Source organism: Mustela lutreola, chromosome 10 (genome assembly GCF_030435805.1).
Source record: "Mustela lutreola isolate mMusLut2 chromosome 10, mMusLut2.pri, whole genome shotgun sequence".
NCBI lineage: Eukaryota > Metazoa > Chordata > Mammalia > Carnivora > Mustelidae > Mustela > Mustela lutreola.
Window position 1 is genome coordinate 108,795,601 of NC_081299.1, and position 17,990 is coordinate 108,813,590.

The window sequence follows — 17,990 nt, forward strand, 5'->3', positions numbered from 1 at the left end:
ATTATCACTGCTACTATTAGTATTTCATTTTCCTAGTTTAACCGAGCTTTCTTTTCAATCCTTTAGACATGGCCACATTCGTGACCGAGTGCATGACCGGAGCTTGAAGAATATATATACTCCTCCTACCTTCCCCTCTAATAAAACTGCCACTGTGAAATCTGCGGGGGCCACCCCTGCTGAGCCTGAAGAGCTTGTGACTCCTATGGCCCAAGCACTCCCATCACCAGCCTCAACTGCAACCCCACCACCAACCCCAACTCACCCCCAGCCTTTAGCCCTTCCGCCCTTGGCCGCAGAGGGGGCCGAATGTCTGAATGTCGATGACCAGGATGAAGGGAGCCCAGTCATGCAGGAGCCTGAGCAGGCAATAGGGTGCAGTAGTGGCGGTGGGGTTGGCAAGAAGGAGCAGCTGTCTGTGAAGAAGCTTCGAGTGGTACTGTTTGCCCTGTGCTGCAATACGGAACAGGCTGCTGAACACTTCCGAAATCCCCAGCGACGGATCCGGCGTTGGCTTCGGCGCTTCCAGGCCTCCCAGGGGGAGAATCTGGAGGGCAAATACCTGAGCTTAGAGGCAGAAGAGAAGCTGGCTGAGTGGGTGCTAACCCAGCGAGAGCAACAGCTACCTGTGAATGAGGAGACCTTGTTCCAGAAGGCCACCAAAATAGGACGTTCTTTGGAGGGGGGGTTTAAGATCTCTTACGAGTGGGCTGTGCGTTTCATGCTCCGGCACCACCTGACTCCCCATGCCCGGCGCGCCGTGGCCCACACCCTACCTAAGGATGTGGCAGAGAATGCAGGACTCTTCATTGAATTCGTACAGCGACAGATTCACAACCAGGACTTACCCTTGTCCATGATTGTGGCGATTGATGAGATCTCCTTGTTTCTAGATACAGAGGTGCTGAGCAGTGATGACCGTAAGGAGAATGCCCTGCAGACAGTGGGCACAGGGGAACCGTGGTGTGATGTGGTGCTGGCCATTCTGGCAGATGGCACTGTCCTCCCCACCCTGGTTTTCTACCGAGGACAAATGGATCAGCCTGCTAATGTGCCAGACTCTATCTTGCTAGAGGCGAAGGAGAGTGGCTACAGTGATGATGAGATCATGGAGCTGTGGTCCACCCGAGTGTGGCAGAAGCACACGGCATGCCAGCGCAGCAAAGGCATGCTTGTGATGGACTGTCATCGCACTCACTTGTCAGAAGAGGTGCTGGCTATGCTGAGTGCCTCTAGCACCTTGCCTGCAGTGGTCCCCGCGGGCTGTAGCTCCAAAATCCAGCCGTTAGATGTATGCATCAAACGAACTGTCAAGAACTTCCTACACAAAAAGTGGAAGGAACAGGCTCGGGAAATGGCAGATACTGCGTGTGATTCGGACGTCCTGCTTCAGCTGGTGCTGGTCTGGCTGGCTGAGGTGCTGGGTGTCATTGGGGACTGTCCAGAGCTGGTGCAACGGTCCTTCCTTGTGGCTAGTGTTCTGCCTGGCCCTGATGGCAACATTAACTCACCCACAAGAAATGCTGACATGCAGGAGGAGCTCATTGCCTCCCTCGAGGAGCAGCTGAAGCTGAGTGGGGAACAGTCTGAGGAGCCCTCAGCTTCCACTCCCCGACCCAGGTCATCTCCTGAAGAGACAATTGAGCCTGAAAGCCTTCACCAGCTCTTTGAGGGTGAAAGTGAGACCGAGTCCTTTTATGGCTTTGAAGAAGCTGACCTAGATCTGATGGAGATTTGAGTGTTGGCATCATGAGCGGGTGTGGAGTGGGGGTGGGAAAGTGTGAAGGGGGGGGTAGAGGGACTTAGGGAAAGGGGGTTATGCCAGGTCGGGTATTTGGTTTATATTTTTTAATTTTATGCCACCACTCCCCCCAATGTTGACTCTGTTTCCCTGTGGATTTGTGGATTATTAGGAATACCAGTAGTGATCCCATCTGAGCCAAGGAGCTGGCCCATTGGTCATTCACTTCTGCTAAAAACAGGTTTTCGTGACTTTTTTTTTTTTTTTTTTTTTAATTTAAATCACTGTGTGTGGTATTTTTCTGACAAAATCAAGAAAAAGAAAAATTCTTCGTGGATGAATGTTAAAAATTTTTTGTTTCCCCTTTTACCTCAACTGTATCATAGTACATCTGGTTTTGTTTGTTTTACTGTGTGGCAATGTCTTTGGGCATGATGCTATCCAACCATTGTCAATGTGAGAACATTTCTGAAGATGGGAAAGACAAAAATATGTAGCTCACAAACTGGTTTATTATATATATGGATAAAAAAAAACTTTTTTCATTGTGGTCTTAACACTTTTATATAAAAATGAAAATGGAAAAAAAAAATCCCACCGAACTCTCTCTTCCTTCTCGTTTCCTTCCCTCTCCAGAGATGTTGGTTTCTACAGCAACTCTGAGATATAAAATTTTGGCTTTAAAAATGCATGAAACCACCTCTCATCCAGAATGAAGAATTAGATTTGTTTTTCCTCACCACCCTCCCTCCAACAAAAACATGACAAAACCAATATTCTTTGCACTTGGGATCTTAGCCCCTTTTCCCATGCTCACACCATCACTCTGGACAAAGGATCATACATGTGTCGTTAGCAAGCAAGAGGTATTGAGGTGATTACAGCATTAGGGTGGGAGCCTTCCCAGTGTATGGGTCTTCATCATGTTAAGTGGATAGTATGCCTGTTCCAGAGATCACATGTCCTACAGCCAGGAGCTAATTGTGCAAGAAGTTAAGTGTTGAACTTTAAAAACAAGACAGACCACTTGTTGAAATCCTGCTTACCCTGTGGCTTTCCTTATTTCTTTTAATGCTTAGAGAAGATGGTGACCTGAAGAAGAAACACACAGGGGTGTGCACAAAGAAAAAGACATGAATCTTTATTTTTCACTGCCAGCTTCAAGGAAAGAAATTTTTTCTACAGTTTGCATGAGGGATTTTTTTTAACTGTATGTACTCATGGTTATAAACTGAAATGTACTGTATCATACATAGAAAAGGAACAAAAACCCAAGTCCAGCTTTCCCACAGCTACACCTTCTGTCCATCCCAAGGCTTTCAGCAACATGTCCCTCCTGGGAGCCAAGGAGGCAGCCTGCATAGGCTTGTAAATGGTTCATCTTTAAAATGTACATAAATGGAACATTTAATAAAATGAGGGGAAATGGATTTATAAACAATGTGGTTTTTTTCTAGGTAACGCTATTTTAGTAGGCTTTTCACAGACTGGGACATGCTCAAGATGTGATGGGCCTGGTGGTACAGGGGTGACATTTGTTACCACCTGTTTCTCCTCACCTCCATTTTTTTGTTTTTTTAACCCCCAGCACACTATAATATAGTGAACTGGAGTGATCCTGCCCATAAACAGCTTGGCCAACTTCATGAACCAATGGCATCTGAAAAGTGAACTGAGGATCCATCTTCTCTTGGGCTTCTCTTCCCCAGCTTTTTGCCTGATGCCATTTTGACAGTATGGACTTTGAAGTCAACCCTTTGCCTTTGAGAAAGTTCAAGAACTATGGTCAACTATCTACAATGACCTAATCCTCCTCTTTGGTAGTCTCCACAGCAGCCCCAGCCTCAGCAGAGCTGGGTTCCTGTCCTCTGCATACTGTATGACTTTCTTGAGGGGTAATTTTTTTAAGACCATTAACACCAACAGTGGATCAGCTGGGTTTTGGCCAGGAAGTTATCTTTGTGGATTCCGCCCGCATGGCTTAGTAGTAGAAGGAAGTTTTTTTTTGTTTTGTTTTTTTATAATTCAGTTTAATCAATAAACAAGTATTTATTGACTACTTTCTGTGTTGAGACTGAATATGTGAAGACTGAAATAGAAAACTCATGGTTTCCTTTTACTTTTCCATTTACTAGTTTGTTGTAACATGGATGATAAAATGGAGGGATATTTTGATCTGCACTCTCACCTTACTGAACTTCTGCAGTAGTTTCAGTTTGCTGCCTATACTAGTTTCTCAAAGCAGTTGAGAGGATATGCATCAGATTCACCTAGTGTTCATTTTTAGAATTCAGGTTTAACAAAATTTGGGGAGAATTTGGCTAACACCCCAAAGGATTTGACTCACAGCTAAACTTAGGACTTTATTTTTTTTTTTTTTTTTTTTTAAAGATTTTTATTTTTTTATTTATTTGACAGAGAGAGATCACAAGTAGGCAGAGAGGCAGGCAGAGAGAGAGGAGGAAGCAGGCTCCCCGCTGAGCAGAGAGCCAGATGCGGGACTCGATCCCAGGACCCTGAGATCATGACCTGAGCCGAAGGCAGTGGCTTAACCCACTGAGCCACCCAGGCGCCCCTAAACTTAGGACTTTAAATGAACACATAATTTTAAGACTTTATGGTACTAGATTTGAACAATAAACATTTAAATTAAATGTTCAAGATATTTAGTATTCCATCTATTAAGGGTGAAGAGGGTGGCATGGGTGAGAGATTGAAGCTGTCAGGTCCTGCTTAGGAATCACCTTACCCACAGCTTTATTAGATGCTACATTTCTGTCTCTGAAATGGTGTTTTAACTATTAACATTTGTAGCCAACATTAAACCAGAAAATCCTTAAGAATCTAGCTGGATGGATATGTTGAAGAAAAATGTTAAGCACTTTGTTATCCCACAGATTAAGCCTGGGCTCTATACAAAACTTTTCTAGTACAGGCCCAAATGAAGACAGTGGTGGATTTCCTGTACTGTCATGCAGAAAATCCTGTATTTGCTGTAAGAACCAAGAGCCAAGGGTTCTCTGAGCAGGGAGGAAGATGGCGTGTGGCAGTACTTCACACCTTCACTCCAGGTGTGACTTAGACAGTAAAACCACTCAGCATGCGTTTAAAGGATTTATTTATTTTACAATAGAAAAGTGTATCTTTGAACCAGCCAAGTTCAAAGTTAGAAGAAGAGTACAACTGCAATTCTGGATAATGCATCTGTATTTCATTCAAAACCACTAAAAAGGAAGAGAGCATAATAAAATTGTGAAGCCATCGGGGAAGAATTAATACCTATAAGCAATTCTACCCTCCTACCAAAATCCTCTCCACCCAAAGAATTCTTTTGGTTGAGAGCTCCAGAAAAACCCAGCTTAGTGCCAAGCCAATGGGCCTCCCAACTGTTCTACCACTTATTTTTAATTATGTAATTTTAATTTCAATCACCTGATCATGTGAGCAATTTCCCAGTTAGTCTCTGCAGACAGTGGTCCCTCGATTTCAACACCTTTTTCGGTGACAGTGGCAATTTGAAACTGAAAGAAAGCAGAGCTCCCAATGAAAATGCCCACCCTCACCCCCATGAAGAAGTCTCTGAGGGCTGCTCAAAGATCAAGTAGGGGATCGTCCCCTAATCTGAAATTTGGCAATCAGTTCTTCAAAAGCAAAGATCCAGGTACTGCAACTATCAAGGGCCCACCAGTTAGAGTCCCCTCATCTTTATTACTCATATCCCTCCTCACCCGGTTATAAGAACGGGCATCTCGATAATACAGCACTCGCATACAGCGTTCCACTAGCTCTCGGGCCTCACTCTGGCTCAGGACTGGCTGCTTTTCCAGAACTTCTCGCAGCAGAGGCTAGGGAAATGGGAAAAACACAGGAGATATCAGGGGCTGAATACCCGTCGGTTCCAAATCCACAGCATAAATGATTTTTTTAAAAAGGAAAAAAAAAAAAAAAAGGGACAGTCCACCTCTGTCAGCAGAATGAATTCTGCTTACCTGTGCTAACACCGACTTAAAGGGTAAATTCTAGGGCATCCCTCTTTACACAGGTCTACTAAGTTATCTGACATACCATTTTTGTCTCTGGAATGTAAGAGCCAATACATACAGCCTCCAGACTACAAAGAAAGCCATCTGCCCAGGAGCAGGGATCCTAGCCTAGTCCTCATGTTGGAATTTCAAGGGAAGAACAAGCAGACAACTAGTCCCCAGTGCTTTGTCGTCCCTCCCCTCTCACACACCTACCTGAGCCAAGTATGCACCATAACCAGTGGCCAGTGAAGGGGCTTCATAAGCTACACCAAGCATGTCCACATAGCCGAGGAAGCTAACAGGACACAAGAGGTCAAAGAATTCATTTCATCTTAGGTTTTCTTAGGTATCTTAGCTGAAAGATGGGCCATGGGGTCTGAGAAGTGGCATTCACTCAGAAGGAAGAGATACAATACTACATGGACACTAGAGGTTGGGTAGTCAGGGAAATTAAGTTATTTCAAGTCAACCTCTCTCCATCAGCATAGCCTCCAATGACCATGGTGTTCCACAGGGGGTTCATCTTCGAGCGGCGGCTGTACATGGCCCTGGTCAGCCATGAATGAATAGCTCTAGGACTATAGCTGTGTCCATCTCCCAACAGCTCCTCATCAATCCTTAAAAGGAATTGGTTATGAGAAAAGGGAAAGAATGGAAGTCAGGAATCCCATCCACCCCCCTCCGCACCAAAACAAGTTACCACAATCTTCCCTATTTTACACCCCCTAATGCCGAAAACTATGTATTGCAAACTCTCTTCTTCCACCCCCAACAATTTTCCTGTCCTCTGCTGCAGCCTCAAACTCCTCCACTCTAGAACTTCTAAGGGGATTTTAAAAAAAACAAACAAAAACAAATAAACAAAAAACCCAAAGAGTGAATTCGTCTCCCCCTCTGGGATCTATTCCCTATTCTCCCATAACTTACACCATCTGGCCGAGAACTTGCTTCAAATACTGGAAATCTGCATAGTCTCCGGAAGCACCCAACATGGTGCTGTCGTTGACTCGCATAATGCGAGAGATGTTGCGGAAACGGGCCAAGGAGCCGTAGGAGCCCAGCATGTCTGCGGCAATCACCACTCCACCCTCAAACTTAACGCCCAAGACCGAGGTCCCGGTCACCATGGGGTTCCTAGACAGAGAGAGTTCTGGCGAGGGTAGAAGCACGAGGTAGAGGAAAGAGCCTCAGCTCCCTTCCACGCAGTGAGTTCCGCTTCTGATTTTCTATGTGTCCTATCATTCTCCGGGGCTCTCGGCCCCGGCGTCCCCGCCTCGCCTTTCCCGGTTTCCTCAGACCCGGCCGGCCCGACCAGGCCTCACCGTCCCGCCCCTTGTACAGGCTAAGATGCCGAACACTTACTGCGTGCGCGTAATCGGACCCCCGTAGGGCGAGGATGCCGGCTCCAAGGAGGCACCAGGAGTAGGCGGGATGTGGTAAAATTGCCCCGGGGCCGGACCCCCGGCCCAAAGTCTGGACGGCGACTCCAAAAACGCTTCCATCTTAGTCACGGTGGCAGAAGAAATGATAGCGCCTGCGCCAACGGAAGCGGAAGTGACCCTTCAGTGGCCACACCCTCTTCCTGCCAGCGGCTTCCAGCAGCCCTGTTGATGAAGTCACAGCTGTGTGTAAGTATCTTCCTGGTTGGTGGCCAAGACCTAGAGAGCTGGAATTGTCTGACGTCGCAGCGCTTCGCTGCATCTCAGTACAGTCTGGGCTACATCAGAGTGTTCTGACGCACAAATTCGAGGAAGGGGAGGTTGGTTGGGAGGTAGGTATGGGGAGCTACTTCAAGACACTTGAGGGGGCAGAAATTTTCGTGTCCTTTTTTGGATCTTTATTAAAAAGCCCCACATAAAGTCAAAAGTGAATGAGGATCTCTTATATCTGTATTTCTCAGAGGAGCCTTGTGTGGACCCATTTTATAAATAAAGCTTGTGGCGTATTTACCTGGCCACAGAGCAAGTGAAGTTAGATCTGAGTCTTCAAGCTCAGATTTAAAAAGGAATCATATAGGGACAGTCTGTTAAGCATCTACCTTCAGCGCAGGTCATGAGGTCCTGGGATCAAGTCCTGCACTGGGCTTCTTGCTCAGCAGGGAGTCTACTTACCCATGTGCCTGCTGCTCCTCGTGCTTGTTCTCTCTCTGATAAATAAAACTCTTTAAAAAAAAAAAAAAAAAAAAAGAATCGTGGGAGGCCTGGGTGGCTCAGTGGGTTAAGCCGCTGCCTTCCGCTCAGGTCATGATCTCAGGATCCAGGGATCGAGCCCCGCATCGGGCTCTCTGCTCAGCAGGGAGCCTGCTTCTCTCTCTCTCTCTCTCTCTCTCTCTCTGCCTGCCTGCCTCTCCATCTACTTGTGATCTCTCTCTGTCAAATAAATAAGATCTTTTAAAAAAAAAAGAATCCTATAAATGTGTATGCCCTGGGGTATATTATATCACAGATGAATCACTCACTCTATGGGACCCTGGACAGATGTCTGAAGGTTTCCTTATTGTCAAATGCTCTTGCCGCCTCCCACCCCTTTAAGCAGCAGAAAAATTCCATTGACTGTGGGCGTGAAACTAAATTCCAGGTGTTCCCTTTCCAGCATGGCTGTGCAGCTTCCTCTGTGTGTTGCAGTCTCATTGGCTACCTGTGTGTGGCCATGCTCAACCACATGGTCTTTGCTCTATAAAAGTTAGTCTGTGAGGCAGGGAAGGGTCGCACTCTCTGTAAGGGGCGGCGGAAACCGGTCTCTTTGCGGTCGGTTTGATTCTTGATACTTGGCACAAAATAGACCTTCGCTTTGTATCAGTCTTGCTCCTTTGACCATGGTCCCATTATTGGGGGACCAAACAATGGCTTACTGGGATTCCTCAGAAACTACAAGAATACCTTCTTATTTGTAGCTGCCAGAGCCTTCATCCTCTGAATTTTAAATCAGTCAATCAGCAATTAACTGGCTATGTCCCTGTTTAGAAGCAACTTCCTGGCTTGCTGGTTTTTGGTCTCACTCCTTTTTAGGTCACAGAATAAGGCTCTTATTGGGTCAGTACCAGTTCCAGAGATTAGCTAGGTCTAAATGAAGAAAAGTGAAAGGGTCTAGAATCATCCAGTCTGTGAGTGGAATGGCTCTCAAACCACCAACATTTGATGATGCAATATTCAAAAGAAGGTGACTAGCATGTCTTTTCTTATGAGGTGAAAATGAGACATAAATTAAACTGAAACATGGGGAATCAGGAAGTTTCTTTCTTCTCTTTTTAAAGCAGTCTGGTATTACCCGGGGGCAAATTTTTTTTCAAGAGATGGAGGAGTGGGAGACGGAGAGAGGGAGAATCTTAAGCAGGTTTCATGCACAGGATGGAGCAGATCTCACTACATGGAGATCATGACCCAAGCCAAAATCAAGAGTCAGATGCTCAACCGGCTAAACCACCCACGTTTCCCTCTGGAAAGTCTTTTGTAAAGTGTGCCTCATTTGCTATGGTTGGCTGTTACTTTAAGTTTAATTAATGTCTAGCTCCCACCAAAGTTAAAGGTTTGTTGTTGTTGTTGTTTAAGATTTTATTAGTTCATTTGAGAGAGATACAGAGAGCGAGCACAAGCAGGGGGAGGAGCAGATGGAGAGGGAGAAGCAGACTCTCCACTGAGCTGGCAGCCCGACATGGGGCTCGAATCCAGGACCTGGAGATCATCACCTGAGCTGAAGCAGATGCTTAGTGGGCTGAGCCAACCACGTGCCCCAAAGTTAAAGCTTTTAAGTCAGCAATCCCCAGACTGGTTCTGATACTTGTCAGGATATCCTTAGGTATAGGGGATGTCCTGAAAGTCTCAAAAAATAAATAAAACTAGACTAAATTGGAAAATAATAACCATCATGACAATCACTTCAGAAACATTTTCACTATTCTTTTTAGGAGAAATGGAATTTGAACCTTCAAAAGAGTTAAGAATCATTTCCTGACGTTTTTTCAGGGCCTAGCCCTAGGGCGTAAAGCGGAAAGATGAGAAAGAAAGAGCTTCCAGTTTGTCCGTGGCTACACTCCTTTATGAGTCTTTCCTAAGGACTTTTGCAATCTTCTGTCTTCTAGAATTCATTTCTACAGTATCTCTCTTACAGCATGTATGGCACTGTCCAAAGACTGTCTCCACCAAACTAAAAGTCTCACAAAGGTGGTAACTGAGATTGTCTTTCAACAGTGTCCACTGATGCACAGAAGTTTTTTGGTTTGTTTTTTTTTTTAAAGATATTTATTTGACAGACAGAGATCACTAGTAGGCAGAAGGCAGGCAGAGAGGGAGGGAGAAGCAGGCTCCCTGCTGAGCAGAGCCCAATGAAGGGCTCAATCCCAGGACCCTGAGATCACAACCTGAGTCGTAGGCAGAGGCTCAACCCACTGAACCACACAGGCGCCCCGATGCACAGAAGTTTTAAATTTTGATTTAGCCTATTTATCAATTTCATCTTTTCTTGCCCATACTTTTGAGATCATAGCCAGGAAATTATTCCCAAATACAATGTTAAGAAGCTTTCCCCTGGTTTTCTTCTAAGAGTTTTATAGTTTTAATTCTTTTATTTTATTTTATTTATTTGTCAGAGAGAGCACAAGCAGGGGGAGCAGCAGGCAAAGGGAGAGGGAGATGCAGGCACCCCACTGAGCAGGGAGCCCGATGTGGGGCTTGATCCCAGACCCCGAGATCATGACCTGAGCTGAAGGCAGACATTTAACCCAAAAAGCCACCTAGGTGCCCCGATGCACAGAAGTTTTCATTTTGATTTAATCCTATTTATCAATTTCATCTTTTCTTGCCCATATTTTTGAGATCATAGCCAGGAAATTATCCCCAAATATAGTGTTATGAAGCTTTCACCTGGTTTTCTTCTAAGAGTTTTATAGTTTTAATTCTTTTAAAAAAAAAGATTTATTTACTGATTTGAAAGAGAGCATGAGAGAGCAGGGGGAGAGGCAGAGGGAGAGGAAGAGAATCTCAAGCAGACTCCTCACTGACTGTGGAGCCTGACACAAGGCTCCATCCCAAGACCCTGAGATTGTGACATGAACTGAAATCAAGAATCAGATGCTTAACTGACTGAGCCACCCAAGTACCCCTAGTTTTAACTCTTATATTTAGCGTTCTTATCCAAATTTTTGAGATTTTATTTTTAAGTAATCTCTACACCTAATGTAGGGCTTAAACTCACAATCCCAAGATTGAGAGTCACATGCTCAACCAGCTGAGCCAAGCTGGTGCCCCTTGGATCTCTTGCTCATTTTGAGTTAAATTTTGTATATGGTATAATGTAAGAGTCCAGCTTCATTTTTCTGCATGTGGAGATCCAGTTTCCTCAACATTATTTGTTGGAAAGACTGTCTTTTCCTCAGTGAATGGACTGGTATTTCATGGAATTCATCGAATATATGTGTGAGGGTTTATTACTGGGTTCTCTGCTGTATCCCATTAGTCTATATATCTGTCTTTTTTTTTTTTAAGATTTTATTTATTTACTTGACAGACAGAGATCACAAGTAGGCAGAGAGAGAGGGGGAAGCAGACTCCCTGCGGAGCAGAGAGCCCGATGCGGGGCTCGATCCCAGGCCGAAGGCAGAGGCTTTAACCCACTGAGCCACCCAGGTGCCCCTTTATCTGTCTTGATGACAGTACCACACTGTTTGGTTTACTGTAGATTTGTAGCAAGATTTGAAGTCAGGAAATTTAAGACCCCCAACTTTATTCCTTTTTAAGTGTTTTGATAAAAGTATCTTTTAGAAACTTTCTTGTGGTGGCATTTTTTCCTTTCGTCTAGAAATCTAGGTTAGTAGTTCCTTTCTTTTTTTTTAAGATTTTACTTATTTATTTGACAGAGAGAGAGACAGTGAGAGAGGGAACACAAGCTGGGGAGAGGGAGTGGGAGAAGCAGGCTTCCCCCTTAACAGGGAACCCAATGTGGGGCTGGATTCCAGGACCCTGGGATTGTGACTTGGGCTGAAGGCAGGCACTTAACAACTGAGCCACCCAAGCACCCCAACAGTTGTTTTCTTTTGGACTTTAAAGATGTTATTTCATTGTCACTGACCTCTGCTGTTTTTGTTAGAAGTCCCTGTGTGTCATACTGTTTCTTTGAAGATAATATAGTTTTGTTTTGGTTTGGTTTTTTATTTTTTTATTTTTTTTTACTTATTTTAAGATGTTCAGCAATGTCTTTGATGTTCATTAGTGTTAGGAGGATATACCTTGGCATGATTTTATTTGTATCTATCTTCCTCGGGTTTGGTGAGGTTCTTGAATCCGTGGTTTGGTATCTTTCATTAATTCTCAAAAATTCTCAGCCATTATCTCTGTGAATATTGCTTTTGCTCAACAATATCTTTTCTCTCCTTGGACTCCAGATATGCTATTTATTTAAGCAAGTCCTCATGCTTCAGAATTTTTATTTTCCATTCTTTTTGATCTCTGCACTTGAGCTGGACTATTTTCTATTGACCTGTTTTCCAGTTCACTGATCCTATGCTCTCTGTGTCCAGTTGCTGTTGCACTCTTACACTGGATTCTTCATTTAAGATTTTGTATTTTTTTTTTCAGTTCTAAAATGTCCATCTGGGTGCCTGGGTGGCTCAGTGGGTTAAGCCGCTGCCTTCGGCTCAGGTCATGATCTCAGGGTCCTGGAATCGAGTCCCACATCGGGCTCTCTGCTCAGCAGGGGGCCTGCTTCCCTTCCTCTCTATCTGCCTGCCTCTGTCTACTTGTGTTCTCTGTCAAATAAATAAATAAAATCTTTAAAAAAATAAAAAATAAAATTTCCATCTGACTTTTTTTTTTTATCAATTCTAATTCTCTGTTTAAATTCTCTGTATTTTCTTCTAGATCTCCATTATTTTCACTGTTTTCCTTAACATGCTAGTCACAGTTACTGTTACATTCTTGTATGATGACTCTAATATCTGGACCATTTGTGAGTTTTCTTCTGTCAGTCTTTTTGTTTTGGTCATGTTTCTTTTTTCTGTGCAAAAAGACTAATTTTTTATTGTCTTCTAGAAATGATGAATAATTCTAGAGGCTCCATATCATGTTCTTTTCCACCAGAAAAGAACATGTTCGCCCTTTTTCCTTTCAGGCAGTTAGAGTGAGGTGCTCATCACCACAATCCAGTCAGGAATTAGGCTTTATGAGGTTTGGGTTGCGTTTCAGTCTGTTCGCTCCTATTTTTCAGGCATTTCCTCACAATCTTCTGATTGAACACTGGGCAGGTATTCATCTCCTTAGCACGGAAATACTGAAGAAGATTAAGCTAGATCTCCAGGTTCCTGCTCCATGCAGCTCAGAATGTGGCAGATATCTTGAGGAGGAGTCCAGTTGAGGTTCTTGTCCTTCCTCTGCCTGTGCAGGTCTTTGTTTCCTAACCAATAATGTCAAACTGGGAGATTTACTATGCCATTTAGAAGCTTGTAGTCTGGCTCTCCAGCCTCCTGTACATTCCTAGAATTCATCAAATGTTCCATGAATAAACTGGCCACCTAAGTTTTCAGCGTGTCACTCCAGCTTTGAATGACCACCAAAAACTGATGAGTTCTCTTCCCCAAGTGGAGGCATTCTGCATGGGTTAAGCTTCAGCCTCAGCCTGTGCTCAGCTTAACTCAGAAAGATTCTTCCATCACTGGAATTTTACTTCACTTAGACCTCATTGCTTCCACAGCCCTTTGGTGCTTTTTTTAAAAATAAGGTTTTTGTAATTTATCTAGATTGTTCTTGCAGTAGAAGGACTGACCTGCCAAGTCTTTCAGCTTACCAGGTGCATTCATATAGATGCTGTAATAGATAACCACAAACTTAGTAGCTTAAAACAACAGGAATTTAGGGGCGCCTGGGTGGCTCAGTGGGTTAAAGCCTCTGCCTTTGGCTTAGGTCATGATCTCAGGGTCCTGGGATCGAGCCCCACATTGGGCTCTCTGCTCAGCAGGAAGCCTGCTTCCTCCTCTCTCTCTGCCTGCCTCTCTGCCTACTTGTGATCTATCAAATAAATAAATAAAATCTTAAAAAAAAAAAAAAAAGTGCCTTGTGAAATTGACGTGGATACTTCTACTTCCACTTCAAGTAAAATGCTACAAGCCTTTTACTTAACCTGGACTACATGATTATCTGTACTTACTTTCTTCCACAATGGGAAGAGACCCTGTTTTTCTCAAGGACTTAGAGAGTTATAGAATTAAAGTATCCCAAGATTATTCATGTATTTTAATCCCACATTATACATTAGTCTCTGGATAAAAGTATTACTAATACCACCAACAATATAATTTCTAAAAACAAAACATTTTTTGTATTTGTTCTTCCCATTCTCCCGCCTCATTTTAATAGATGTGCTGTATCCACATGGTCAGATCAGAGAGTCATTAACACCATACTCTTTTTCTTCTAATTCCCATTTTTTCTACAAGTAATTTATATTTAATATATAATACATATATATGGCTTAAACCAACTCTCCTTGTAATTGATGTTGCTATGGTCATTTTGTTTGTCTAAAGCTTTTTTCTAGATCCTTCCAGGAGGGCTAATGGAATCTATATTCTCTCACTTTTGAAGTGAAAGACAATGGCAACAGTTGTCTGTACCGTTCAAACTTCCAAGTCAGTTTTCCTGGATATAAAATCCTTGGCCCACAGTTTATTTGAGTATATTTGAGTTAATACTGCTCTGTTTTCTACTGACTTAGATCATTCTTGTCAAACAGTCTAATCACAAAATGATTTTCCCCTTTTAGAGGACATGTGCTCCTTTTGGTTAAGAGGACAAGATGAGTTTTTTCCTTAAAGTCCAGTGATTTCACTAGAACATTCTAAGAACATTCTGAGTCAATGTTCTTTTATATGTGGTTTGTTGTTTCACAGTGTAGGGTTTTAAAAATATTTCTTCCCTTGTGGCGTCTGGGTGGCTCAGTGGGTTAAGCCTCTGCCTTTGACTCAGGTCATGATCCCAGGGTTCTGGAATAAAGCCTTGCATCAGGCTCTCTGCTCAGCGGGGAGTCTGCTTCCCCCCCTCTCTCTGCCTACCTCTCTGCCTACTTGTGATCTCTGTCAAATAAATACATAAAATCTTTTTTAAAAATATTTCTTCCCTTTATTTACAGCTTTTAGTATTTATTTTCTTCCCCTGCTTTGATTTTCTTCTTTAGGTCTATTATCTCTGTGTTAGAGCTCCTGATCCTCTTTACCTATCTTTAGTATCTGTGTCTCTTGAATCCTGAATATCTTTTCATTTATTTTCAACCTAAAAATTCTTTTGATGTTCTGTTTCTTTTGAGACATTATCTGTTGTATTTATTCAATCTTATATTCCTTCCAGTTTATAGTCTTCATTTCTGAGATTTGTCCTTTTATTTCCAATTTTTCCCGAGTTTAATCACCTCATAGTTGTATTGTTTTTCAAATTCTGACTTAAGTTTTTCTTTTATTTCTTATATCATTTCCTCAGTTGTTAAGCGTCTGCCTTCAGTTTTCCTGTCTCAAGGGACCCCTTGAAAAAAGCTACTTTTTTTCCTTTGCTCCTTTTCCAGCTTCTATTCTTGCTAGGACCTATACCACCCTCTGACCCCACCCCACCCCCACATGCCTTAATGTATGCCCTGCTTGAAAAGGTCAAGGAGAGAGGGGCAGAGAGAGGGAGAAAGAGAATCCCAAGCAAATTCTGCAAACAGATGCCAAAAAAAAATAGAGTGGGATGCTTAACCCACTGAGCCACCCAGGCACCCCATAAATTGCTGCAGTAAATTCTTAAACTTTTGTTGTTACATAGTGATGCTTTTGTTTTTGTAAACTGAGTCAAAAGATACATACCTTTATTACTTCTTTATGGATGTCATACAGATAGTACATTAATCCCAGATGCACAACTCAGTTAAGATGTATATAGCTATATATCCATGTAACCGCTATTGAGATCAAATTATTAGATTTTCCCCCAAAACCTCCCTTATACCCCTTCCAAGTCAATAATCCTCCATCGAGAGGAAACCGCTGTCCTGATGTCTATCAATATAGATTTGTCCATCTGCTCTTGAACTTCAGATGAACAAATGATGCTGTACTCTTTTGTGCCTGGCTTTTGCTCAGCCATATGTCTTTGAGATTCATCTATGTAGTTGTGTGAGAGTAAGAATATTTTTCCTCTGTGGTATTCGTTGTATAATTGGAGTGCATATTTAAATTTGTTCTTGTATCTTTTATTATAATAAAATACACATAACGTAAAACTTACCATATTAGCCAGAAGTTTTTCATTAAGTAATGAACAAATAATTACCACTCCCCATTCCTCTCAGGCCCTGGTAACTTCTATTCTACTTTCTTTCTCTCCTATGAATTTACCTATTCTAGATACCTCATACATAGTAAGAGGCACCATACAACATTTGTGATTTTCTGTCTGGCTTATTTTACTTAGGACAGTGTTTTCAGGGTTCATCCATGTTGTAGCATTTGTCAGAATTTCATCACTTACAGGTTTTTTAATTAATTTATTTATTGTTAAGATTTTATTTATTTATTTGAGAGAGAATGAGAGAGACAGCTTGAGAGCGGGGAGGGGCAGAGGGTGAAGCAGGCTCCCCACTGAGCAAGGAGCCTGATTTGGGACTCAATCCTGGGATCATGGCCTGAGCCAAAGGCAGACACTTAACCGACTGAGCTACCCCAGCACCCAGAATTTCATTACTTGTTAAGGCTGAATAATATTCCTTGATATGAATGGGCCACATTTTGTTTACTCATTCATCTGTTGACTATTATTTGGGTTATTTCCATGTGTTGGCTATTGTGACCAAGCACATTTTTAATTTTAATTAAGTTAAAATTAAATTTTAATTTTCAAAAGGATTGTGTTACAGACTGAATTGTAACCACCCCTCCACCAAAATTCACATGTTTAAGCCCTAATTGCCAGTGTAGGAGTATCTAGAGATAGGGTGCTTAAGAAGGTAGTTAAGGTTAAAGGAGGTAGTGTGAGTGGGGCCCTAATCCCATAGGATTGGTGTGTCTCTTTATGTGTAGGGGAAGAGACACCATGAGATGTTACACATTTTCTCTCTCTCCCCCACATGCACGGAGGAAAGGCCATGTAAAGACATAGCAAAAAGAGAGCCATCTGAAAGCCAGGAATAGGGGTGTTGCCAGAAACCACCTTTGCTGGTGGCTCCTTAGCTTTAGACTTCTAGCCTGCAGACGGGGCGCCTGGGTGGCTCAGTGGGTTAAGCCTCTGCTTTCAGCTCAGGTCATGATCTCGGGGTCCTGGGATCAAGCCCTGCATCGGGCTCCCTGCTCAGCAGGGAGCCTGCTTCCCCAGCCCCCCGCCCGCCTCTCTGCCTATTTGTGATCTCTGTCTGTCAAATAAATAAAATCTTTAGTATATGTGCTGCCGAAGTGAGCACTAAAATCTTTAAAAAAATAAAGTCACAAGGATTGTTATAAGCTAGAGGAAGTGCAGTCCTCTGCCCCAGGTCATCAGTAAGCAGGAGGTAGAAAGGAGGATAGCAAGGACCTCTTATAAAGTGGTTGAGGGAGAGGCCACTGGCTTTTTAAGGGTTCACCACTAAGTGCTTATTTTAAAAGGTGCCCTGGGGAAGTCTGGGTGGCTCAGTCAGTTAAGCACCCAAATCTTGATCCTGGCTTAGCTTATGATCTTGGGGTCGTGAGATCGAGCCCCACAGCCCTGCACTGGGCTCTGCGCTGGGCACAGAGCATGCTTAAGATTCTCTCAGGGTGCCTCAGTGTTTCACAGTCATTGAGCCTTTGGCTCAGGTCATGATCCTAGGGTTCTGGGATCAGGCCCTGTATCTGGCTCCCTGCTTGGCAGGAAGCCGCCTTCTCCCTCCCCTACTCTCTCTGCTTGTATTCCCTCTCTCACTGTGTCTCTCTGTGTCAAATAAGTAAATCTTTTTTTTTTTTAAGATTTTTATTTATTTATTTGGCAGAGAGAGAGATCACAAGTAGATAGAGCAGCAGACAGAGAGAGAGGGGGAAGCAGGTTCCCCGCTGAGCAGAAAGCCTGATGCAGGGCTTGATCCCAAGACCCTGAGATCATGACCCGAGCCGAAGGCAGAAGCTTAACTCACTGAGCCACCCAAGCACCCCATCAAATAAGTAAATAAAATCTTAAAAAAAAATTCTCTTTCACTCTTCCTCTGCTCCTCCCCAGTCCCTTTCTAAAAATATATGTTTGTGTGTATATATATATATGTGTGTG

At 43.2% G+C, this 17,990-nt stretch overlaps 2 protein-coding genes across 8 annotated transcripts in view; one reads left to right on the plus strand and one right to left on the minus strand.

The window, feature by feature from the left end:
- The window catches only part of POGZ (pogo transposable element derived with ZNF domain), a 49,730-nt gene extending 45,930 nt beyond the window's left edge, over positions 1 to 3,800 (plus strand). For all 5 annotated transcript variants that reach the window (XM_059138586.1, XM_059138582.1, XM_059138584.1 and 2 more), the window contains one exon: positions 67 to 3,800. In XM_059138586.1, coding sequence (XP_058994569.1) covers positions 67 to 1,738 — 1,672 coding nt within the window. In that variant the 3' untranslated portion in view covers positions 1,739 to 3,800. The remainder of the gene's footprint in view (positions 1 to 66) is intronic.
- PSMB4 (proteasome 20S subunit beta 4) lies at positions 1,271 to 7,306 on the minus strand. 3 transcript variants are annotated; one of them, XM_059138589.1, is made up of 8 exons: positions 7,129 to 7,306; positions 6,694 to 6,900; positions 6,237 to 6,383; positions 5,980 to 6,061; positions 5,470 to 5,586; positions 5,174 to 5,262; positions 2,788 to 2,833; positions 1,271 to 1,321 (listed from the first exon to the last, which is right to left on the minus strand). In XM_059138589.1, exons 1-8 carry the CDS (start codon positions 7,266 to 7,268, stop codon positions 1,286 to 1,288), a joined length of 864 nt encoding a protein of 287 aa, XP_058994572.1. In that variant the 5' UTR covers positions 7,269 to 7,306; the 3' UTR covers positions 1,271 to 1,285. The 3 variants fall into 3 exon arrangements, with proteins under 3 accessions (XP_058994572.1, XP_058994570.1, XP_058994573.1); XM_059138587.1 differs by lacking the exon at positions 1,271 to 1,321 and having other exon boundaries at positions 2,234 to 2,833; XM_059138590.1 differs by lacking the exons at positions 1,271 to 1,321; positions 2,788 to 2,833 and adding an exon at positions 4,843 to 4,965 and having other exon boundaries at positions 7,129 to 7,305.
- Between the last annotated feature and the right edge of the window lie 10,684 nt (positions 7,307 to 17,990).